The 25282-nt window shown below is 47.8% G+C and overlaps 1 protein-coding gene across 1 annotated transcript; it reads left to right on the top strand.

Annotated features, from left to right (window-relative positions):
- The first annotated feature begins 18639 nt into the window (after positions 1–18639).
- On the top strand, positions 18640–24091 carry SFTPD (surfactant protein D). Its single transcript, XM_004583524.3, has 7 exons — positions 18640–18838; positions 21232–21348; positions 21576–21692; positions 22001–22108; positions 22502–22618; positions 23177–23260; positions 23715–24091. The coding sequence occupies exons 1-7, from the start codon at positions 18640–18642 to the stop codon at positions 24089–24091; spliced, it is 1119 nt and encodes a 372-aa protein (XP_004583581.2).
- Positions 24092–25282: the final 1191 nt, after the last annotated feature.

Below are 25282 nucleotides of genomic sequence, written 5' to 3' on the forward strand. Positions count from 1 at the left end.
TACCAGTTCACATTCCTGCTGCTCCACTTTCCATCCGGCTTCCTGCTTGTGGCCTGGGAAAGCAGTAGTGTTGGGAGACTCATCGCTGGTCCCTTCCCGGGGTCAGGAAGATAACACTTTCAGGTGGCAGCACAGGAATAGCTCAGCTGTTTCCTAGCTGATGAGAAGGCAGCAAGGCCAAGGTCTTCCCAGGTCCCCAGCCCAGTGAGCATCCAACACAGCCATGGCTGCGCAGGGGAGCAGCACAGTGAGGGGCAGGGAGCCCTCAGACCCCAAGGCTGTTGCTGAAACCTCGGGCCCACCCTGCAGGAACTCACCTCAGGCTCCATCCTGTCAGGTGTTTCACTTTCACTTCAGTGCCCACTTTGACTTTGCCAAGTCTTGAACTAGGCTCACAAACGCTTCCCAGCTTTTCTTTGCCTGTCTATTTTTTCTCTTCTCGAGCTGAGAAGCTGTGAACCCAGGAGTGGGTGTGATCCATTCACCATGGAACTCTTCCTTGGTCAAGCCTTGTCCGCGGCAGCCTGCTCTTCTCTTCATTCTCTGCAGGACCTCTGTGGAAGGAGAGCTCAGGATAACCTCCCACGAGTGTTCCCAGGATATCATGTGTTCCGAGGTACCATGCAGGTGCAAGACCTCCTGGGCCAGCCTCCACATGAGATCCACAGAGTGGGCTCCTTTGTGGCTGCGTGGAAAGGTGATGTCCCTGTAGCACGTAGGAGAGTTTTTTTGCACAGAGTGATGGTGTGCAAGTTCAAATACGACACCTCCGTGAGGGGCTGGTGGGCAGCCCTTGGAAAGGCTAGGGCTTCTGGAAGACATCGTGGATCTGGTGAGTCAAGGTGCCAGGAGTGAAGAGACCAGCTGTAGGAGTAGCTCTGGCCAGTTTTCTGGGAGGGTATCACACTAACATCAGCAGGGTTTGCGATGGACAGGATGGCCTGCGCCCCAGACAGGAGCTTCCCTAGGTCTTCCTGAGGTCGTGATTTAGATTTCATTGCTTTTCCTTTGTAGATGTGCTGTTCTATCTGGAAGTCAAGGTTGGTGCCTCCCAAGTGTGTTCCTGTGGAGGAGGACATCCTTGTGGAAGAGGCAATGTAGGGTCAATCATCTTCGTGAGGGGTCCTGCTAGCAGCTTCAAAGGTTCAAGTGAGGACTAATTCACGTGGAAATGAAAAAAAGAAATGAGACACACTTCACCAACAAAAATCAGCAGAAACTGTATCGCACTGGTTTTGTTGTTTTCTGTTAGTTTCATCTCTTCAAAACACTTCTGTTTAAATCATTCAATGACTCGTAGATCATACAGTAGCATCATTTTCTGCAAGAAGATTCTTGATTTTCATCTCTTCAGCTACATGTTAATCCTTTAGTAGCATGTTATTTAGCTTCATGGTGTTGTTAATTTCTTTTTTCTCCCTGATGTTGATTCTGTTGTGTGGCTTTTCATTTAAGGGGATGTTTGGTAGCTGTGTAATGGAGACTGTCATATCTAGTAACATGTCATTTATCTTCATGGCATTGCAAACTTCTATTTTTCTTTCTATTGTTGATTTTGTATTTTGACTTTTTAAGGGGATGTACAGTAGTGTGAAATGGAGAATAACATCCAGATTTGAGAATACAATGTAGTATGCATTTCTACTTCCAGACAAAGATGGACTTACAATGAAACTGTTCGCTATATCTTGACAATAGGATGCTGGACTCTCTGCCATTGTCCATGCCTGCAATAATGGACATACGATTGTGTATGAAGAACTAGATTTTAGTAATGATATAGAGGAACTAGGTGGGGGGAGGGAATTGGGGAGGTGATAAGGGAAATGCCAGGAGGCTACGGAACTGTATCATATAATGATAATAATAATAAAATGTTAAAAAAAGGAAAAAAGAAACGGAGAAATATGGGAAGAGAGAGGATGAAAGCCTGGAAGACAAGTGGGAGACACAGCCAGGGGGAACCCTGTGGGTAGAGTGGAAGCAATGCTTCTGCAAAGTCCACAATCTCTGGGGTGTCACAAGGCTCTTCCAAGAAGGCATTATGTGAACACGTGGGACTGGGGACAGGACACTTGGTACGGAATGGAGTAGATCATGCTGCAGAATTGGGCTCAGGAATCACTGTCTAGTGGAGGGCAAGGAGCTGATTGTGTGGTGACCCACAGGTGTAGCGATCAGTGTGACTTTACAAAGTATAGGGAGGGATTGCAAAGAAGTAGACTTCTCTTCTTAACAAAGTATCAGTGAGTCTACAGCAGTTGTTTAAGTTCATGAGGGACCATAGCGAAGGTGGAGTTCTAGAAAGTGCCTCTGAAATGTGCTGTAGGAATCCACTCTGACCACATCTCTAAGTCAGGTAACAACAACTGCTAAGATGTACTTCATCCCCCTGGAAGTTTTGCACATTGCCAATGAGCCAGCAGGGCAGCCAAGCCAGGAAATAAAAAAGGGGGCCTAGAGCAGAAGGCCAGATCTAGTCCAGGAGAAACTTACAGTAAACAGCCAGCAGAACCACACAGCACACACTCTCCCATAGCCATGTGGTGAGTCTCCCTGCTCCCTGGCTCTATCCGCAAACTCTGTTCCTCTAAGCCACAAGCACCTGGCAAGGACACACAAAGAAAAGATTCTGAACTACTCAAAATGACCCAAGGAGGCATGACTGTTGTCTAATCATCTAAAACACCAAATCAGGAGTCAAACGTCTTCCTATAAGGAAACGATTAGAGCCAGTCATCACAAAATATAAGTATTTATTGAAAAATAATTCATTTACAAAAGTTCAGAAAATCCTAGCTTAACAATCAGCATTTCCTGCTCTCTCTTGCTCTTCTTCTTTGCTCTCCCCTCATCCTCCGGACTCCCTCCCCCCCCTTACCCTCCACCCTGTTCCTTCCCCGCTGGAATAAACCTCCTAAGATAAAAAAAAAAAAAAATCAGCATTTCCTAAACATACTACCACTAAAATCCTTATTATGTCCTTCAGGTATATGGAAGCAAACATTAGACGATATGCTTGCAGTGCTAACGGTCATATTTCTGAAGGATAAACACCATGCAAGTTTCAGGGGCTGGGGTCAGCACAGTTTGGCAATCTTAAAGAACACTGAAACCCTAAAACTGCATGCACATGGAGATCCGGAATAGAGAAGGCAAAGTCCTCCTTGGGCACAATGAATTGGAAAGTCTTTGGCCTTGGATGCCATGAGCTTTCTCAATGCATTACTCATGTCCACTGCTCTCAAAATCCTGAAGCTTAAGAGTGAGACATGAACAAATCTGGATATTTCTCTGTCAGAAGATTTTGGATTTCACAACAAGACACCTGGGCAGCTCCTTCCTGCACATCTTATTTGGAAAACTCCTTTCCAGTGCTGAGAGTGTCCAAGGCACTGGCTAGCACCTCATGCAGCAGGGCATCTTTGTTTTTGGGAGAAGCTCCATCCTCTGATTGTGACATCTGGAAATATCCCCAGGGCCCTGCAGAGCTGCTGTGGGCTGCACCCAAACCAGGACCTGCAGCAACCACTCCACCAGAACAAAGCTGAGCCTGATTTGGCTGCCATGCAGGAGCAACAAAGTACTCCTCATTCTTCTCCTCCTCCTCCTGCTGCTGCTGCGGAGCTGGGGATGGAAGAGGGACCCAGGGGACTTGCTGCTGCTGCCTTCCGTGTCCCTGAACACCAGGGACACTGGCCACAAAGGCGGGCTGGGCAGGCTGTGTCTCCCATGGCTGAGATGCCTCCTGCTGAAAATACTGCCCAGATGAAAAGTGTTGCCCAAACCTCTGTCCTGGTATGGCACCAGTAAAACAGCCACTTTCATCATGTTCTGAATTTCCCCTCAAAGCATATCTTGCTTGCTCCTGGCTACCCAGACCCACTGGGTTATTGGAGCCATAGGGGTCAGTAGGCACCACTGGTATGTTAAGACCAGAGGGGCTGGCTCCACCCAGCAGAGCTCCTGGGACAAGCATGGAAGCCCAAGAGGCAGATATGTTGGGACAGGGTGCTTGGATGTTTTTAGGGAGATCCCAGAGAAGGAACTCATGGGATGTCTTGGCAGCAAAAATGCTCTGTTTCTCCAGGGCCGGCAGCCTGGCTCTTCTATTTTGAAACCAGTTCTAGAAAGAAAGAGAAAGCAAGAGTCTAGTTACGTCCACAATGGAGGGGCATTTTGTAGTTCTTACTGTGTCCCCATCGAGGTGGAACAGGCATCCCAACACCAACATGCCCCAAATGAAGCATTCTCCACATTGTTCCCTGAAGGACAGCTAGCACCTGTTCAGAACCATCACTGCCTGTGTCCTGGATCATTCAGTGGCTTCCTACCTGCTCCCTGCTTGCAACCTTGATAATCTACTTGGAACAATTCACACCCTGGGGCTGGTGTGATGGCAAACTGGCTAATCCTCAGCCTACAAGCTGAGGATTCATGTTCTAGTTGTTGAGATTATCATACAGCTGCAGAAAACAGCAGAGGAAGGCCCAAAGCCTTGAGACACTACACCCACATGTGAAACAATAATAATAATGAAAAAAGTTCCTGGTTCCTAACCCTGTATTGGTTCAGTCCAAGCAAGGCAGCTATTTAAGGAGTGAACCAGAGGATGCAAAACCTCTCCATTTCTACTTATTTCTGTAAATCTATTTTTCTGATAAAATCTTTAAAATAATATACATACATTATATACTCATATTTATAGTGAAAGGAATAAAAAAATGAACAGATATCTGTACTGTCCTATGTAATGAAATGCTATTCAACTTTATCTAATTCCATACTTCTTTTCAAATTGTCAACAAATAGACATATTCACATAAACTGGCACTTATTTAACATACATCAATTACATATAGGTGGCATTTCAGTTGTTGGGCCAATTCTTGCCTGGCAGTAAAGGCAGGGTAGGGATTCATTGCAAACTGCTGGTTAAGAAGCTGCAGGTCATCATTTGAAAATTTATGGCGTGGTTTCTTTTTGCCTCTTGCCGGTGGTGTCCCAATGTTGTTGTCACCATCTTCTCCTGCTGGGAAACCTGAAAAATACGAACAGAGAAACAGAAGAAAAAAAGACTGTGAAGCTGTGATGTAGTCTAGTGGATAAAGCTACTGACTGGTGTCACATAATACAATGTAACTAATGAATTAAAAATAATAAATAATTTAAAAAAATGCTACTGACTGCAATCCTGGCAACCCATAGGGGTGCTGGTTCGAGCCCAGATGCTCCACTTCTGGATTCAGCTCCTTGCTAAGGCTTCTCAGAAGGCACTGAGTGTTTGAGGCTCTGCACCCACGTGGGAGAGCCGGTCTGAGAAGCTCCTGGCTTCAGGGGTCATTTAGGGAGTGAACCATGGGATGGAAGATCTGTGTCTCTCCCTACAGCTCAAACTTCCAAATCAATCAATCTAAAAAATTTAGGCACAAAGAATATTAGCAGAGAAATATGACTGTGGGGGGCTGACCAGTCCCAGGTCTCCCACAGCCAGTGCCAGCTGAGGTGCCACATCCCTCCACTCTGGCAGCACAGCACTCACACGAGGCTGGAAGAGCTCCCTGTTGCCAGCCAAAGGCCACTGGGAAGAGGCAGCTGGGCACACCATGATGCCCTGGTCTCAGGCTGCCCTCTGTTCCACTCATTCCACCCCAATACCAATCTAAGTCAACATGAAGTTCCCAGCCTTTTTGAAGGGCAGTTTATCTACATCTGACAGGTGTTCCCTTTTTTAACACGTGCTTTTTCCCTTTTTAAAATACCATCTCACCCTGCACCCACATGGGAGACCTGAGAGAGGTTCCTGGCTCCTGGCTTCAGATCAGTGTAGCATCGTCCATGTGATCACTTGGGGAGTGAATCATCAGACGGAATTTATTTCTCTCTGTGTCTCCTCCTCTCTGTATTTATTTGACTTTGCAATAAAAATGAAGAATGAAATATTGAAAAAAAAAATGAACCTGGCAATGAAAGTTTTTTTCTCTCTCCCCTTGTCTAACACGTTTTCAAGCGAAAAGTACATCTTTTTGTAAATCACCAGGCTCTCCATATGCCACCGAAAGATCTATGCTGCAAAAAGTTTTCCTGAATGTGTAATGATATTATTATTGTTGTGTTGTTGTTGAGAGACAGCTTTAAACGGTGAGGGAGAAAAAGAAAACACACATTGGCACCAGGGATCTTCCAACTCTAGGTTCACTCCAAAAACTTCTGTGTTCCACTGAGCCAAGCATGCCCAAGCCAGGATTGGCTACTGGGAAAAGGGCTGCGATAAACAGGGTTTTGTAGCTCTCTCTCTGACATACTGAGGTCAGGTTTGGGGTACACACCCAGTGGTGGGTAACTGGATCACGTGGCAAGTCTACTTGTAGTTTTGAAGAAATCTCCACACTGTTGTCCACAGAAGATGCCCTGATTGACAAGCCCAGCACCAGGGTGTGAGCGTCCCTCACCCACATCCTCAAACGCTAGCATCTTTTTTAAGATTAATTTTATTTTTATTGCAAGCCAGATATACATAGAGGAGGAGAGACAGTAAGAAAGATCTTCCATCTGATGATTCACTCCCTAAGCGGCCACGAAGGCAGGAGCTGAGCCGATCTGAAGGCAGGAGCCTCTTCCGGGTCTCCCACGCTGGTGCAGGGTCCCAAGGCTTTGGGCTGTCCTTGACTGCTTTCACAGGTCACAAGAGGGAGTTGGTTGGAAAGTGAGGCCTCTGGGGCACCCATATGGGGTCCCAGCGCATGTAAGGTGAGGACTTTTTTCGCTAGGCCACTGCACCAGACCTGAACGCCAGCATTGTTACTGCCGCTGGATTTTAGCCATTCTGACAAGTCACCTCCATTGTTCCAAAGAGAATCCAGGACACTGATGGATTCAAAATACTTCCAAAGGCATCTTCAAAATGTAGGAAGCGGTCGGGCACAATAGCCTAGCTGCTAAAGTCCTCACCTTGAATGTGCAGGGATCCCATATGGACGCCAATTCCTTTTTTTTTTTTTCTTTTTAAGATTTACTGATTTTTATTGGAAAGGCAGATATATACAGAGAGGAGAAGAGGCAGAGAGGAAGATTTTCCATCTGATAATCCAATTCCCAAGATACCACAATGGCAGGTGCTGATCTGATCTGAGCCAGGAGCTAGGAGTTCTTCCGGGTCAGCTACGTGGGCACAGAGTGCCAAGGCTTTGGGCTGTCCTTGACTGCTTACCCAGCCCACAAGCAGAGAGCTGGATAGGAAGCCAGGATGAGGGGGTTACAAAGGGTGCCCATATTGGATCACAGCACTTGCAACGCAAAACCCTTAGCAACTAGGCCACTGTGTCAGGCATGGAGGCAGGTTCTATTCACGGCAGCCCCACTTCCCATCCAGCTCCCTGCTTGTGGCCTGGGAAAACAGTCAAGGATGACCCAAAGCCTTGGGACCCAGTTCCTAAGTGGGTGACCCAGAGGAGGCTCCTACCTCCTGGCTTCGGATCAGGTTCACCTCTGGCCGTTATGGCCACTTGGGGAATGAAGCAATGAACAGAAATCTTTCTCTCTGTCTCTCCTCTTCCATATCTGACTTTCCAACAAAAATTAATTAATGTTAAAAAAAAAAAGAAGCTTCTCAAGGCTCCACACCCCAGGTGGGGCTCATTTCTACACAGCCCAGGCTCTCAGAACATGACTCCCTCATTGCTCTGTGCTACAGTCAGGCAACACAGCTGTGTCACAAGCTATCCCTGGACCCTAAACCTGAACTTTCAAAGATGACATTTCCAACCCCCGGGGGACCCTCAGAATCTCGGCCTCCCAGGAACCCCAGCACCCAAACACTCACCACTGGAATCCATCGATGGAGACTTGCCGGGAGACAGAGAGAATGATGAGCTCCTTCCCAGGTCCATGGTGAGTAAGACTGCTGGGTCCTGGCTCATACCCATCCCTGATATGCCCACCCTAGACCTGCCTTACCCTCCCATTCAGCTCTCCATTGGCCTAGTCCTATCTCTAGCCTGCTCCTCCCTGTTCCACCCTACACAAGCTCCACCCCAGACTCAGCTGCTGGTAATCCGTTATCCCTGTTCTCAAATCCCAGCTGCCATTCATTAGGCTCCCAGGAAAACCAATATTCTCACTTCCCCCATAAGACATTTGCAATGTGGGTACCTATCGTTTCCTGTTGGGGACATAGAGGTTTCAGGCACAGAGTGACCTCCAGCGTTCAACCTGATGCTTGTCCCTGTGATCTCTCTGACAGGCACAGTGCCCTAGTGAGCAAAGGCCTCACCAGGCACACAGGTGATCAACATCACCTGGTAGAGCTGCCCTGCTCTTCCCTCAGGGAGAATATGTGTGCAATTAGTTGTGCTGGGTGTGGGTAGCAGCTGAGGGCAGCACTAGCAATGCTTGCATCCTGTATTGAGGTGCCTGCTGTGGTCTCAGCGTCTTCACTCTGCTCCTTCCTGCCCACAGGTCTCTGGGGAGGCAGCAGTAGGTGGCCCAAGTGCCTGGGTCCCTGCCTCTCTTGTTGGGAGAGACCCACGTGGAGTTCAGGACTCCTGGCCTCAGCATGGAGCGTTTACAGCTATTAACAGGCCTTGAGGTGTGAACCAACATATGGAAGATCTTTCTCTGTACCTTCCGTTTTCTCTCTCTTATGATTTGTCTTTCAAATTAAGAACATCTTATTCTAAAAAAAAGAAATGTTGGGCCCTGAGAATTGCATCGTGGTTAAAGTGACACCTTGCATGCGCCAGGATGCCGTATGGTCACCAGTTCTAATTCCAGTGGCCCTGCTTCCTCTCCAGCTCCCTTTTTGTGGCCTGGGAAAGCAGTTGAGGACAGCCCACAGCTTTGGGACCTTGCACCCACATGGGAGACCTTGGAAGAGCTCCTGGCTCCTGGCTTTGGATTGGCTCAGCACGGTCCGTTGCAGTCTCTATGGGAGAGAACCATCAGATGGAAAATCTTCCTCTCTGTGTATATATCTACCTAACCAATAAAAATCAATAAATCTTTAAAAAAGCAAATGCTATGGTTATATTCCTATTTGTTCACTAAAATGAACAGCTTTTAATTCTGTTTTCTTTTTCTCTCTTTTTTGCTTTTATTTTTGGTTATTGTTTGAATGGCAGAGTTCAGAGAGAACAGGAGAAACAGAGCTTCTGTGTAGAGCTCACTCCCCAGATGGACACAGTGGCCAGGACTGAGCCAAACCAAAGCCAGGAGCCTGGGACTCCACACAGGTCTCCCACATGGCCAACAGCAATGATCGAATAGATCATATCAGATTCCATTGATATGTTACTTTTAGTGAATTTTACAGGCAGGGAACATTTTTATTATCATATAAAATTTATTTTTTATATGTTTTACATATTTGATTAGGGTGCGAAGGGCCAAGCACTATGGGAAGTGGGTGAATTCATTGTTTTCACATTCCCTTTATTCCTCCTGTTTCTGGGGGAAGGGGAGAAATGAGGGGAGAAGCCACACCTAGCCTCCTAAACATCCCAGGGACTCCAATGTGGGGCACACTCCGAGGGTCCTGCTCAAGTGATTTTGATAGTTCAACAGCCCTGAATTGCTGCTGATCTTGCCACCTCGATCGCAATAAAATCTCTCCAGCATCCACTGACTGACATGGTCCACCTTAGAGTTGCTGTTTGTTTAGATATTCATTGCCAACACTTGGCTGGGGTAGTTGATCAATTTGTTCTGTCCTCTGTCCTCTTTTATGGTACCAGGTGTCCTCTGCAGGCTCCAATGTACTGCCGTATCATCCATGTGCATCTGGATATGCTGTCCACTGCTCCGACTAAGCCACTGAGAAGGCCCAGCTCTGACATGTGCACTCCATGGTCAGACCATGGGACCTGCAATTCTCTCCATGGTAGAAGTTCTGAGTCCAGTGGTTCATTTGGAGTGTGGGGGAGAGAGAATCCTCAAAAAAAAACTTCATCTGAGGAGATCCCAGACCTGATTCTTGTGTGTGCTTGCCAATACAGGGTCTGACACAGTCTGTCGCCCAAGTCAGTGTACACACACACTGGTAGTTGCAATTGCTGGGTCAGTTCTGTGTCCAGCCCTGTCTTCTATGCAAACCAATGGGTATTGGAGCCCAGCCCGATCCTGCCCTCACACACTCAGCCTTCACACAAACCAGTGGGAAGCTGAAGCTGAACCAGTTGGAGCAGCAATAACCTCCAGTAGACCTGCCTCCTGCCCTGGTTCCCATGCTTGCCAGTATGTACTGCAGCCTGGTTATATCCCATTCAGCTCTTGTACATGTCCTTGGGTATTGAAGCTAAGTTTGATCCAACCAGCCCCACTGTCCAGCACACACCAAATGTGCTGGCACATGCCACACTCTGTCTAGCCATGCCTTCCCCTAGTCCTGGTTTTCATGCTCGCCAGTGGGAGTAGCAACCCAAGAGGGAGGTGCCCACTGATTCCCTAATGGGCCAACTCACTCCTGGATGTTGCACTCTCCAAGCTCTTCCATCAGAATCTCTCCCAATACCAGATCTCACACACACAAGTGGGTCATGGGCCAGCCCTACTTAGTCCACCTCAGTGGCCTTTTCTGACTGGCCCTCACCCATTCTGGTTCTTGTTGTTGGTGCTACAGCCCAGCCAAGCCTGATCCACATCCAGACATAGCTCACACATTGCCCCACAGAAGCAAAGACTTAACCCAGCCCATCCTACACCCATCCTGGTTCTCATGAGCACCAGTGGGTGCTGGAATCTAGCCCAGACCCAGTCCACAGTCATGCCAAGGGACACGCAGCCACGTCCAGGCCAGACAGCAGCCCCTACTCCAGTCCTTGCATTCACCATGGGAATCACAACTGACCCAGGCATCCTTTTAGCTCCCAACCAGGCCTATTCCCAATCATGACCCATCTACTGTACTTCTGCTACGTGGTGAAATTTCTAGAAGAAAACATGGGGGAAATACTTCAAGCTATTGGTGTGAGTCATGATGTTTTGGGGTAAGATCCCAGCAGTAAAGGCAAAAAGAAGCTAAACTAGAGAAGTGGAATTATATCCAACTCATAATCTTCCAATCAGCACAGGAAACAATAAAAAGACTGAAGATGCATACAAGAATATAGGAGAAAATACTTGCAGACTTCTTTTCTAACAAGGGGCTAATATCCTGATTATATAAGATAGTTAAAAAGTTAACAACAAATCCACTCCAATTAAAAAGAGGTCAAAACCCTCGCTTTGCCGGGATCCCATTTGGGCACCAGCTTATGTCCTGGCTGATCCACTTTCCATCCAGTTCCCTGCTTGAGGTCTGGGAAGGCAGTCAAGGATGGCCCAAGGCCTTGAAACCCTGCACAAGGATGGAGACCCTGAAGAAGATCCTGGCTCCTGGCTTTGAATCAGCTCAGCTCTGGACATTGTGGCCACTCCAGGCGTGAACGATGGAAGACCTTTCTATCTCTTCTCTCTATAAATCTGACTTTCCAGTAAAAAAATCTTTTTGAAAAAGAAGAGGACAAAATACATAAATAGAAATTTTTCTTTTTTAAAGGTTTGTTTATTTTTATTGGAAAGACAGATTTATAGAGATCTTCCATCTGCTCCAGCTGTAAACAACTGCCTAGGTTGCATTGTATTTAGGTGTTACACTGCTGGGAGAAAAGCAGCTAATAGCTGGCGGGCATCCTGGGTCTGGTTAATGCCAAATTTGTGCTAACTATACCAGTGTGCCAGCATAATTGACTGTTCTATTTTTTTAAAGATACGTGGGAGGTAGATGCCAGCACACAAACAGACAGGGTCTGGTGACATGTGTATGACTGTGTAAGGGCCCTGGGCAGCCAGGCAGGGCCTCAGGCTGACATAGCATATCACCAGAGGACTGGAATTGGGGATCTGTGTGCTTGTGGGCATGAAAGGCTGTTGATTACTTGGGGAAGTGGGTCTGGAAATGTGTGGGAAGGAGGACTGCTGAGGGAGAACAAGATAGGTGAGGAGTTGACTTCTGGAGAACCGCTACCAACCAAGCTATTGCACAAGGGGACTGAGACCAGGTGGTTTAGAGGAAGAAAACCAAAGGACACTTAGGGGCTAAACCAATACATCTGCCCACAAAGGAGACCTGAACTGGGATTGTTGGACTCAACCACCACTTAACAGCACCCACAAAATCTACGGCTGGCAGGGCTCAACCACAATACCTGCCAGTAAGTGTCGTATCAGAGTGGACCATGCCAGGCTGGGCTATGACACTAATCAGCACACAAAAGAATTGTGTCTGGGAGCAGATTCTGTGGGGAATTATGGGTTCACCCCAATTAGGCTGCCATACCAGCTGCTTTGCTCAAGAGCTGGGAATGATGATGGGCATGATGATGAAACTTATCAACACTCATGGGTACTGGGGTTGGGAACAGGCTGGGCTGGTCCAGGCTGTAGCACCCACAGGTGCACCCAAGAATTAGACGTGGACTGAGTTAGGCTGCAACACCCACCAGAACACACAAAGGCTAAGACAGAGGAGGCAAACTATGCTGGTTAAGGGCCTAGCACATACTGGTATATGTGAGATCTGGGTCTGGAAGTGGGCATGGTGGGGAAACTTGGGGAACTCCCCTGGTGGTCTGTAGCTCCCACTGGTGAGTGTGTGATTCAAGGCTGGGTATGGGCCAGGCTGGATAGGGCTGTTTCACTTGTTGGCAGGTATGTAGGTTGGCTCGAAGAGAAAACCAGGCAGGGCTAAGCCAAACTGTAGCACACTGGCATGCATCTGACCCAGGATGGGGTGCAGATCAGGCCAGGCTAGAGTAGGCTATTACCCTTACTCTTTTGCATGAAAGCCATGGGTGGGGGCAGTCTGGGTAGGGCTAGGTTGCAGCACCCACCAGTGAGAACTGGAACTGTGGTGGGCCAGGCCAGGCTGCAGCATCCAATGGCAAAGGCCAAGCAGGGTGATGGGTTATGCTGGGCTGGGTCAGAACAACTAATAGCAACCACTGGCACATACAAGATCTATGGCTGGGAATGAGCTAAGGGGATGCTCCAGCTAGACTGTGATTGCGAGATTGGTGAGCATAATAGCCAAGATGGGGGCCATAATCTAGGTTGGACATGGATTTATTATTAAAAAAATAATAATTTTTAAGAAGATCTTTCACCCACTGGTATACATACCCCAAGATACTACAGCATCCAGAGCTGAACTGAACTGGTACAAATCCAGAAGCTTCTTCTGGGTCTCCCACATAGGTAGAGGGTCACAAGACTTTTGGGCCATCCTCCTCTGCTTTTCCAGGCCACAAGCAGGGAACTGGATGAGAAATGAAGCAGCTAGGACATGAACCAGTGCCCATACAGGATGCCAACACTTGCAGGCAGAGGATTAGCCAATTGAGCCATCTCATTGGACCCCTGAATCGACATTTATATATACACACACATATATGTTATATATAATATATTATACAAAATATATTTTATATAATAAATGTATATTTATGTACATTTATATAAATATAAAAATGAAGCAATGTTCATTTTCACTAGATATGAAGCAAATGCAAACAAAAACCACAGGGATATCATATCATGCATGTTAGAATTCCTATGACCAAAATGACAAGAAGCAACAAATACTGACCAGGATGTGAAGAAAGGGAAATTGTTAAGTACTGTTGATGGGGAATGTAGATTATGACAACCACTAGGGAAAGAGCCTGAGAATGCCTTTGAAAGATAGAACTGCCAGGTGATCCTGCAGTTCCACTGCTGAGTTTGTCAGAGACTATTCAGGGTGGACATCAAAGGTCTGAAAAGGAATGAGACAAGTCTGAATGGAGCGGTCTGGGGACCAGCTCTGCTAAGGCACTCATGGGTCAAAGCCCTCAAGCACAGGTGTGGTTCTAAGAGAATGAATTTATGGAGCTTGTGTACTCAGTGGGAACCCTTTTCTCTTCTCCTGGAAGTTCCAGGGCCTGGTTAGTAGGGGGGAATGTCATCGCCACGTCAATAGACAAATTTGACACCCTAAAAAAATTAAAACTGAGAAGAGCTCAGCAGCACTCCTCTCCCATTTGTAAGAGGGCATTTCTGGCCTCCACCTCCTTGCTTTTATAAATCTGTAGTTTGTGTCTCTAACTCTTTCTTATATCTTGTGTGTCATCTCCCTCTTCACCTTGGTTCATGCTGTGTGTAGGATCTGGCAGGGAATACATCCGAAAGACATGAAACCATTGGATCCAAAAAATATTTATTGGGATGGAACACTTGTTTACCAGGATAATCCACTGCCTGCCTACAGCATTAACATCCTTCATTAGTGCTGCCAGTTCCGGTCCTGGATGCTCCACTTTCCACCCAGCGCCCTGCTAATGACCTGGGAAAGCAACAGAGAATGGTCCTAAGCCTTGGGCGCATATACCCACATGGAAGACCCAGAAGAAATTCCTGGTTCCCAGCTTTGGACCTCCCTAGCTCTGACCCTTGCAGAGCTAATGGAAGATTTGACTTCCTGTCTCTTTGTAACTCTGCCTTTCAAGTAAAACAAACAAATCTTTACCAAAAAAAGTAAAAGAAGAAAATAATACCTGCTTCACCATGTTCACAGTGGCCAAGATGTCCATCTGCAGAGAAATGGATAAAGAAATGTGGTCTATAGACATGATGCAACATTATTCAGCCATAAAACCATGAGATCTTGTCCCCTGTACCAAAAGGATAAAACCAGAGGACAGGATGGTAAATGAAATAAGCCAAACATAGAAAGAAAACTCTTGTGTGTTCTTCCTCATTTGTAGGAGTGTAAACACTCAATCTGATGTCAGAATAGTAGTTGTCAGAGGCTAAGGGAGAGTTTGAATAACAGGTGCCAAATCAGAGTAAGATCCAAAAAATAGCCACCTAGTGGTGCCCAGCCTGGTGGTGTGGCCATCGGTTACAATAACCTATCACATAGCTTATGAATGAACACATACATGGCGCTCCAAGGTTCCAACCACAAATAATGCCACAGAAAGGGAAATGTTGGTTACTCTGATTTGATCAGTAGATACACATTGAGCTGTCACAGTGCATCTTATAACGATGACCAACTACTGCTAATGAAAAACTTTTAAACATGAGAACAAAAATCATAAGGGAAGACAGCATAGAGTCATGGGCAACAAAGAGGGCACATTCATCCATTAGTTCATGTTCTGGCTGTTCCACTTCCCATTCACTTCTTGCTTGTGGCCTAGGAGAGCAGCCTGGGAGAGATGGCCCAAAGCTTTGGGGTCTTATACCCACGTGGGAGACCCAGGAGAAGCTCCTGGTTCCTGGCTTCGGATCAACTCATCTCCAGCCATTGAGGCCATTTAGGGAGTAAAGCAGCAGATGGAAGATTTTTCTCTCTCTCTCTTTCTTTCTGTAAATCTGCCTCTCCAATAAAAATAAATAAACCCTTAAAAAAGAAAAAAAAATTGTATGTCTGAACAGAGGCAAAATAGAGGCTTGCTAGTGAAGTCAAATTTTACAGAAGGACAATGAGTAGAGGAGGGAAGTTCTCCCAGGGCTTGAGTAGGTTGCGAAAGAGGGGCAGGTGGCCATTCCCAAATCACTCCTCCCAACAGGCCGCTGCTTCTGAGCTCCTCCCCCTGCCACCACCCCTGCCCAGGTATGCCTGAGCAGCTCTTTCACAATCTGGGCTGTTGAATTGGAGAGGGAAAGTGGGCATGCCTGAGCCCAGCTCTTGAGAGCTGCAAATGTGAGTTTCGTATAAAATTGCTGTAGGTCATTGTGCAACTTGTTCATCTCTGGACCTCTAGAAAATGCAGTCGCTTGTTGCGAGGGTCTCAGCCGTGGACCACTCACTTGGGTAATATGGTGCGCTGACAGCATTCTCAGCAGAGAAGTACCAGAGATAGTTATGGTGAACTTGTCCATTTATTGGCAACCAAGCACAAGTTTTTGGAAGGGTCCAGAGAAACAAGCCTTAGAGTAGTAATAATATTTTTATTGGATATAAGTATCTATTACATATTATAAGCCTAGACAATCAGTATAACCGTCACATACTTTGCCAGGTGGCATTGTGTAGTCACCACAACTTATGTAACCCACTCACATCCTGGAGTTGTTTATTACAAGACTAGCACAGGTTTACCAGAAGATGGGTATGGGCCAGGACAGGCATGGGGAGGAGGTGACCAAGCTACGGGAAAGTACCCAAATATACCAGAAGAGGTTGAGAGAGAGGGAAATGTCCAGAGGATCTCGGGCTTCTTGCCAGTTGCATGGGTCTGCAGGGGTCTCAAGGTGCCTTTGAAACAGAAGTCTCAAGGCTTTCATAGAAACCAAGGGGAGTCTTGAGTCTCTAGACATGCACCAAAACTGTGTTCCCACTGCCCCTCGCATAGGTTAAGAAAGCTGAGATCCATCCCGGCACTCACTCGCCCTCAACTGGCTGATATTTTCTTGTGCTCCTGGGGCTGCAGTGGGGGTGCAGATGAGATTATGGGCTGGAAATTTGAAAGTCATTGGCGGTTGAAGTTTTATGGATAGCGGCATTATGTTTTCAGAACACAGTCAGGGATCAGAGTGAGTAAGTCAACAAGGAAGAAAATTGCTCCACTTCTTGAAGGGAGTTCTCAGAAGACCAGAGCTTGGCAGCTCAGGTTACGGGACAAACATAAATAACAGGTACCTGCCCGGCAAAGACTGGTTTGCCTGGAGCTCCTGAGGAACAAAAAGAAGCAAGTTGTGTCTGTGGCCTCAGCAAGCTGTAAGTTCTGTCCCCTCGCTTCTTGTCTTATGTCCCCCACTGTTGCCTAAATAGTCCCTTGCCCCAATGGCCAGTTAATCATCCTGGTGTTATAGAAAGCAGAATCTGTGTTGCTCTGCTGCTCTGAAATTTGACTTTGGAAGGCTGGGGCCCAGTGGGGCCCTAAGGTGCTCTTTGGCCCTTTCACTAAGCTGTTTGGTCTCACACTGGGGTACAGAGAATGACGGTGTGCTGCTGTCTCCATGGAAACCTCAGGTGACAACTTTTCTGTTGGTTCCTTCTCTGATCTTGATTTCTGCAGAAAGAATAGTGGAGGGGAAATGGATCAGATGTTCCCAGGTCTGGGTTCTGAACCACACGCTTGATTCTGGGCCTCAAGTCTGTACTTACTGAGATAGGACTCCGGTTTTCCAACCCATATTCAGAGGAGTCCTTTTCTTTCTCTAAAATCTGACTCCGAAGGCTTGGTGGAAGGCCAGCTCAGCACGAGTGGAAGGGGCCGTGGCTACTCCACCTGCCTTCTCCATCAGACTCTCAGGCCTGAGACCCTGAGGCCACTCTGTCAAGATCTTCACACTGACCCTGGGATGGGTCATATCCATCTTGTGGTAAACCTGAGCCATAAGGAGCTGCTGTCCTTAATTTTGTACCCTGTCCCCCAATCAGTCTCAGGGTCCCAGAGCTGAGGGTCATGTCTCTCTCTGGCCTGGAGCTGACCCTTGGTGTTCACCAAGAAGTCCCTGCCAGGATAAGCGCAACATGGCAGCTGCTTCTAGTCTTAGAGCATCCGTGAGGGTTTCTTAGGGAAATACCTCATCTGTGGGGGTACCCAAAGAAGTGGCATATTCAAAACTAAAAGAGTCGGTCCCCCACATCCCAGTATCATCCATTGCTAGAGTAGAAGCCATCCTGTGACCACGTATGCCTTCACCTGACGCTGATTCGGTTGGCCTGGTACCCCTTTCTCCTTTGCCTGGGTCCCTTGGGCTTTGTACCTAGCCTCTGGACTTTCTGCTGGCTCTTTCTACTTGGGCTTCATAAATTCTCTGAGACAAAAAAAGATGCCCAGCATGGAGAGTGACCCCGGTACCTGGTCTCTGTCCTCAGTTACCATCTCCTCTCAGACGGTAACAGGACATGCTATTGGATGATTGTTCCTACCCCCCACAGAATCTTTCACCTGACTTAGCCCACCTGGCACGTCGTGATCCCCCATGAGGCCCCTCATCCAGGCCCTCTCAGGTGAAGAATTCCAAGGTGGCTCAGTATCTCCCAGCTAACTTTGAATCTCTGAAAGCTTTCCCCTTGATTCCCTGTGGGATGGTCTGCTTCCAGGGATGACACCTGGGCCAGGCACCTCCAGCTCCCCTTGCATTCTGAGCTTAGCAGAGACCTCCTGAAGCAGTAGGGACCCTGGCTCACTTCCAGACCAATACTGTGGGCTTCCAGGTCTTATGTGTTCAATGTGTCAAGAAGTGTGAGAAAATCTGTTCTGTCTGAACTAAGCCAATAGCCTCATGGTATAGCCAGAGCCAAGGAGGCCCAACAGGGCAAATGTCCTGCTCAGGGACGCTCACTGGGTCCCACCTTATAAGACACACCACCTCAGTAGGTGCCCGGGGGAGGCCGCATGAAAAGGCAGAGTCAAGAATAATGTGGCAGGGCTTGAGGAAACTCTTGTCAACCCCTGTGAGCATTCCAGTAGGAAAGCCATGCCCTGCAAGACCACTAGCCCATCTGTCTTCAAGCTGCTTTTGGCATCTTGCTACTTTGAGCACTGTAACAGGATGGGGGAGGCAAATAGGGTGTCTTTCACTCTCAAGGAGTGGGGTCACGCCCACCACTGTGGCCTAAAGCCCAAACCATGTCCTTTGTCTTTCTGTTTATCTCTCCAGGCAATGTTGCTGGTTCTTCTCTTCACATTGTTCCTGCTTACTCAGCCCCATGGACACCTGGGGGCAGAGGTGAAGACCTACTCCCGGGCAGCAGTCAGCAATGCATGCACCCTGGTCATGTGTAGCTCTGTGGAGAATGGCCTGCCTGGCCGAGATGGACGGGATGGGAGAGAGGGACCCCGAGGCGAGAAGGGGGATCCAGGTAGAGCTGGGACCGAGTGCTTGTCCTGCTGGGAGGGGTGAGCAATGCAATGGTCACTATCCCAGTGACTCTAAAGAATGTGATGGAAAGCTTGGAGATGGGCTGCTTCCTTCTAACAAGTTGGTTCTCTTGTCTCCAGTGCAACGTCCATGCCATCAGCTGGCATTCAAGTGGTTTTTTTCAGTTCCCAGCTGCTTCCATGTATCACCCAACTATCCTGGCACCTCTCCTGAGGTGCCCAGATGGCACCCACCCTAACAAACAAATGGTTGGCAAATGACTGATATTTGGGGCCCTCTAGAACCCTTTTCTGATACGGGACAGGTGTTCTCTTTGGCATCATTCACAGGCACTTCTAAATGATGCCTATGCAGGACTTATTTAATTAAATATTTAATAAAGTTTCTTAATATTTAATTAACTTTCTCTGCATGAAAGTGAACCTAGATGAGGCTTTATGACTACACACCTAGGCTTAATCTAAAGCATTTTCTCTGGTACAACACAGGGAGAAAAAAGAAGCCTCACATTTCTTTGCCCCAGACCTATACTTGGACACTCATTTGAGTAGTTTGTTTAATCCTCTTAAAGATGTTACAAGGAACATGCTAACAACCTCACATTAGAAAACTGTAACTCAGAAATGCTAAGCTGCAGCCAGCCTGAGGGTTGAGAAAATCAAGCAGGTTACAGGACTAGCTCCAGCTCCATAGGAACCTCTGGGGCAAGCCACAGTCTCAGTAACTGGCACCCAGTGGCAAATAACTGAGCAGAGGGTGTTGTGGCTTTATGAGGTCTCCAAGACAAAGTTAAATTTTTCTGCTGTGCCAATTAAGTGAATTTCCTGAGGTCCCCAGAGGTATGGATATATACAGGAACTGTCGCTGGTGATGCTGCATCTTTCCCTGGGAACTGGGGGAAGGATCTTGGTCTTATTGGCATCAAGAGAAAACTACAAAGAAGCAGCAACAGAAACTTGAAGGCTGGACCAAGGCTTCCAAAGGACCAAATACGGTGTTTTTTTTTTTTTTCTTTTTAAAAGATTTATTTATTTTTATTGGGAAGGCAGATTTACAGAGAGAAAGAGAGATCGAGAGAAAGATCTTCCAGCCACTGGTTCGCTGCCTCAAGTGACCACAATGGCTGGAGCTGAGCCGATTCAAAGCCAGGAACCAGGAGCAGTAGTGACCCTTGAGCACAGGGAATTCAGTCAAGACCTTACATTCCTGAGCAGGTGCACCACCCTGTGTGTATGCCAAGCCTGGTTTTGATTGGCCCTCAGGCAGAAAACAAGGCATAGCTAGGCCTGGAGGTCAGGCTACACTCTTGCTTCTCATTTCCAGTCGCCCAACTATGGTTGGGTCTGAGAAAGTCCCGGAGGGCTGGGAGATGCCTCAGAATTCTGATTCCTACACGTATATGTGAGACCAAAGTCAAGGCAGGTGACAACATCCCCTGGGGACTTTGAAGCATCTATCTGCTCTCGGTTCGGAGAGACCATGGAGCCAGGGCAAGGTGGAGCTGAGGATCTCTGTGATGATGTTCCAGGCATAGCATGGACTGGCACTGGCAACTAAAAGCCAGACCACGCCCTGTGGAGTATGGTCTCCTCACAGCACTTTCTGCACTGCCAGAATTCCAGGAAGGCCCAGGAGAGTCCCTCCAGGGATGTTGCCATCTCCCTGTGTGGATAGCCACCAGAGAGCATCCTAGGAGGCCAATGGGGACTGTCTCTAGCCATGCTTGCTCTTGGAACCTCTATGTGTTCTATTCCTCCCCACACCTGCTCAGCTGCACCCACTCTGGCGGCTAGGTGGTCCTTCCTGTACTCATCTCCCTCCTCCTGGAGACCTTGACATTGGCTCTTCCTGTGGGTGTCCCTGTGACTCACTGCCCATCACCTCCAGGGCATTCTGAACAGAACACCTTTCCAGCCACCATCCTTAAAACAGATGCCTCCGTCCTCAACACTGACATCATTTTTCTCTCCATGGCTCCTCCTCAAATCCAACAGCCCTGGACTAGCACATTTTAGTCTCTTAGTGTCTGTTTTTGTGATGTGATGGAGTTGAAGTTCCATGGAAAACAGATTTAGTCTATTCCTTTTGTTTGTTACTATGTCCCCAGAATTTGTAGAATGAATGTATGAGTGTGAGATGAAAGGACAGAATGAATTTTTGACTTGAATCTACCTCCAACTCTAGAAAGTCTGTGTGCTCAAGGAGGGAGTACTGACCCCCATCTCGTAGTGTGGTGATCCACAGCATTTCCTGGATCCATTTCCAGGATCACCACCAGACCACAGTGTGTGTCCGTGCAACATCAGGGCCCTGATCCAACCTGTCCTGAGATCAGGGCCAGGTTATGTCCATTTCTTTCTTCTACTGCTACAGGTGTTCCAGGAGCTACAGGGCTAACAGGGCTGCCTGGGCCAACTGGCCCAGTGGGACCCAAAGGGGACAACGGCTCTGCTGGAGAACCTGGACCAAAGGGAGACACTGGACCATGTGGTGAGCCCCTGGGCATGGGACTGAGATGACTGCAGGTGGGAAAGGCCAGTGAACATGTGCATGGCTCATGCCAGGAAGTAGAACAAACGTCCTGATAAAGGCAGTAGTGGCTTATTGCAAGGCCCACTAGACCCACTACCAGGGCATTGGAAGATGCTCCCTCTTTGACCTTTATTATGTCTGACCTATAGTATCACTAACAAAGCTAATCCTTTTTCCCCCTCCAGGTCCTCCAGGACTTCCAGGAGTGCCTGGTCCAGTTGGAAGAGAGGGTGCATCAGGAAAGCAGGGGAACATAGGACCTCAAGGAAAACCGGGCCCAAAAGGAGAGACTGGGCCCAAAGGTAGATGGATGATACATGGCCAGTCTGGGAGGGAGAAAGGAGAAATGACTATGGCAGCCTACCATGCAGTTTGAGGCAGCCTGATTGTGGCAGGGAGAGCACAGAGCATGAAGGCTTTGCCAAGCACCCACTCCCCGACAGTCACACGTTTCCTCTAACGCACCATGATGAGCCCCATGCAGCAATAAGAAGTCTCCCCAAGTTCTTTCTCCATCTCTGGATGTGGGGATTCAATGGTTGGTGACCAAGGAAGTATTACAGGCTACAACACACTCTCATAGTGTTTGTCCCTCTGTGTGTCTTTCCAGGGGAAGTCGGCGCACCAGGCATACAGGGCTCTACAGGAACAAGGGGACCCCCAGGTCTCAAAGGGGAGAGAGGTTCCCCTGGTGAGCATGGAGCCCCTGGAAGTGCTGGTGAGTGTAGACAGAGCTCATGAGGAGCTGGAGTTGGTTCTCTTGTGCCTGCTTGGTAGTGCCAGGCCTAGCTCACCAGCCATCATGACAAGGAAGTCAGAGATGGCATTTCTGGGTGTTGGATAGAGTCCATATTTAAGGAGTGTAGACAACTGGAGCTGGGGGCAGTGCTAAGCCATGGGCATCATCTGTGCCCAGGGAAGTTATCTCATGGATGCTTTGGACAGTAGGACTCAGGGGAGGTTAATGGAAACCCAAAGAAGGCGTGTGTCTGAGGTCTGGGTACTTTCTGTATATGAGGAACTCTGTATACTGGTCAGTCCAGGTACAGAGAAGGGGTAAAAATGGTGAGCAACAGGCCATACAGCTCACACAACTCTTCTGTAACCCCAGGATCTCCTGGAGCTGCAGGTCCACAGGGAGCCCCAGGAGCCAGGGGGCCCCCAGGACTGAAGGGGGACAGAGGCGCTCCTGGAGACAGAGGAGCCAAAGGTGAAAGTGGACTTCCAGGTAAGGAAGGAGGCTTCTGGTTCTGGGAATCTCCTTGAGAGGAGAGAAGGGACCATCCCTCCTCTGGAACATATGACCATCAAGGACAGGAGGGGAGGGGACCTCAGGACAGCTGGAAGGCAAGAAAAACAGATTCTGGTCTGAGCCATCTAGGACTCATGGGAGGAGGGAAAGTGTGGACTATTTCTTCCCTTTTCAGAGGACAGTGTTGAACATCAAATAGCCCAAAGAATGGGAAGTGGTGAGGAGTGTGTGTTCTTGTTTCCTCTCCCAAAGTGAAGATATCCCTGTATTGGCAGATGTTGGGTCAAAACATTATCATTATATCATGCCATTATCATTGCAGTACAGGGGCTTGTTCTGTTTGAGTATAAAAGAGTCATTAAAATAATTACTGCACAGGGGAGCAGCTGTGTTGGCAGATGCAGGCTTTGCTAGGGGTCCTCTCTTCCAGTCCTAACAGGTGGAACTGAATATCCTGTCTGGGAAGTCCTGGATAAGAGCTACCCTTGGGTGAGACTAGACAAGTCTTCACAAAGCTACTTCTCTCCCCTGCAGATATCACTACTCTGAGGCAACAGATGGAGGCCTTACAGGGACAGCTACAGCACCTCCAGACTGCCCTCTCTCAATACAGGAAAGGTATGTTCCTGAATCTGATGTTGGACCCCAGTCTTGGTTTGGGGAATGGAGGGGTAGGAATGGGATTGACTGGACTGGACCTGAGGCTTAATCTGACCCAGGAATTGTGAATAGAAAGAATTAGGGGGACTGTGTCTAGGACTAGACCTGGGACTGGGGCAGGGAGTGGGGTTGAGGCCAGGGCTAAGTTGAAGTGGGGTAGCCACAAGGTTCAAAAGCTGGTTAAAAAAAAATTAAAGGGACAAGTGACAGAATGGCCCAGCTCACCAGGCTAGCAAAAGCAAGGCCAAGACTATGTCCTGTGGGAACAGATTGATGCCCATGTTTAGGGCAATTTAGTTTACCTTCACTCCTGCCCACCCTGCTCTGGTTTCAGAGTTTCCAGAGGTTTCAGAGTTGCTGACCCTTGACCATGGGTTTTCCATAATCACAACCTAACTTTCTTCTTCTCTAGTCATTCTCTTTGCTGATGCCCAAGGTGTTGGGGAGAAGATCTTCAAGGTAGCAGGTTTTGAAAAAGATTATGAGGAGGCACAGCAAGTGTGCGCGCAGGCTGGTGGGCAGTTGCCTTCTCCACGCAATGCAGCTGAGAACCATGCCTTGCAAGAGCTGCTCACCATGAAGAACAAGGCTGCCTTCCTGAGCATGACTGACACCAAGACAGAAGGCACATTCACCTACCCCACTGGGGAGCCCCTAGTCTATTCCAACTGGGCCCCAGGGGAACCCAACAACAATGGTGGTTCCGAAAACTGTGTGGAGATCTTCAGCAATGGCAAGTGGAATGACAAGGTTTGTGGAGAGCAACGCCTTGTGGTTTGCGAGTTCTGAGTTGCCACAGGTGGTTGGGGCAGGGAGCCTGGCTAGCAAGTCAGGCCCAGACTCATGTGCTGCCAACATCCTAATAAAAGATGCTCACCTCTAGCATCCAGGCTTCTCTACGAAAGGTAGGGCTATTGCAAAGAGCTCTTTCCTGTGTCGGTAAAACCCAAGACTGCCTTCACACACAGGGCAGAAAGGGACCAGCTTTCTAACTGCAAACACTAAAAGTAGGTCTCAAATGAACTCTCCATAACACAACACAGCCTTCTTTCTTAAACTATCAGCTGCCTTTGGCCATGAATGATCACTCTTTCATCTTTCAAATTCTTTCTCTTCTTGGTTTCCAGAGCACAGTTCTTCCCTGCCTTTGCTCTTTTTCATCTGGCTCCTCCTTAACAGTGTCTCTTGCCTTATCCCTCTTCCACTCCTTAATGGCAGAATAACGGAATCTCAGCCTTCAGCTCTCTTCTTAAATCAACTGCAGAAACGAGCTCACCCTGTTCCCTGGCTTCAAATTGGTTCTACAAGTTGATGGCTCCTGTGTGCGTATGCCTTAACCCCAGACTTCTCTAGCCAATGCAGGCTAGAACTCCAGAGCTGGAAGCCCCTGGTTATTGCTTGCTTCAAGGCCTGAGTCCAAGAAACTATACAGCACAGAAAAGTGACCCAGAAGGGACTGTCTGCTTGCCCCGCCAGCATGCACGTCTCTGCACTAGCACGCACATGCCCACACACACTCCATGCATCTGAACATCTCTCTCCATTCTTGTCATTGTGACTGCTCATGGCTCATGGGAGACATACCAGCTGCATGACTCTCAATCCATCTTGGAACTCAGGGAACTTTAGGGTAGAGGGAGTCTGATCATGCTCAACTTCACTTCAACCCTCCTCTTGCCTGGAAGTTCCAGGAAGATTCTTTCCCCCCACTCAGTTTAGGGATAATCTAGTTAAATCTTGCTTGTTTTTGAGCTGTTGAAACCAGAATGTAACAATAGGAGATTTGTGCAAGGACACAGGAGGTCATCCTGATCCCCACACTTAACATTTTTTTTTTAAATTATATGGAATAAGTTACAGTCAGATGATATATAATTCACATGTTAAATGATAATTAACATAATTGCTTTATATAATATATAGTATATGCTAATTACATATAATTGTTTTAACAATGAGCAAAAATACAGGGGAAATGTA

This window comes from Ochotona princeps, chromosome 13 (genome assembly GCF_030435755.1).
Source record: "Ochotona princeps isolate mOchPri1 chromosome 13, mOchPri1.hap1, whole genome shotgun sequence".
In the NCBI taxonomy this organism is placed as follows: domain Eukaryota; kingdom Metazoa; phylum Chordata; class Mammalia; order Lagomorpha; family Ochotonidae; genus Ochotona; species Ochotona princeps.

Excerpts from the sequence above, each read along its gene's own strand:
- SFTPD (XM_004583524.3), top strand. The coding sequence starts at position 18,640 with ATGTTGCTGGTTCTTCTCTTCACATTGTTCCTGCTTACTCAGCCCCAT. Across the intron at positions 18,839-21,231 it reads AGGCGAGAAGGGGGATCCAG|GTGTTCCAGGAGCTACAGGG; the intron begins GTAGAGCTGGGA and ends CTACTGCTACAG. Across the intron at positions 21,349-21,575 it reads GGGAGACACTGGACCATGTG|GTCCTCCAGGACTTCCAGGA; the intron begins GTGAGCCCCTGG and ends TTCCCCCTCCAG.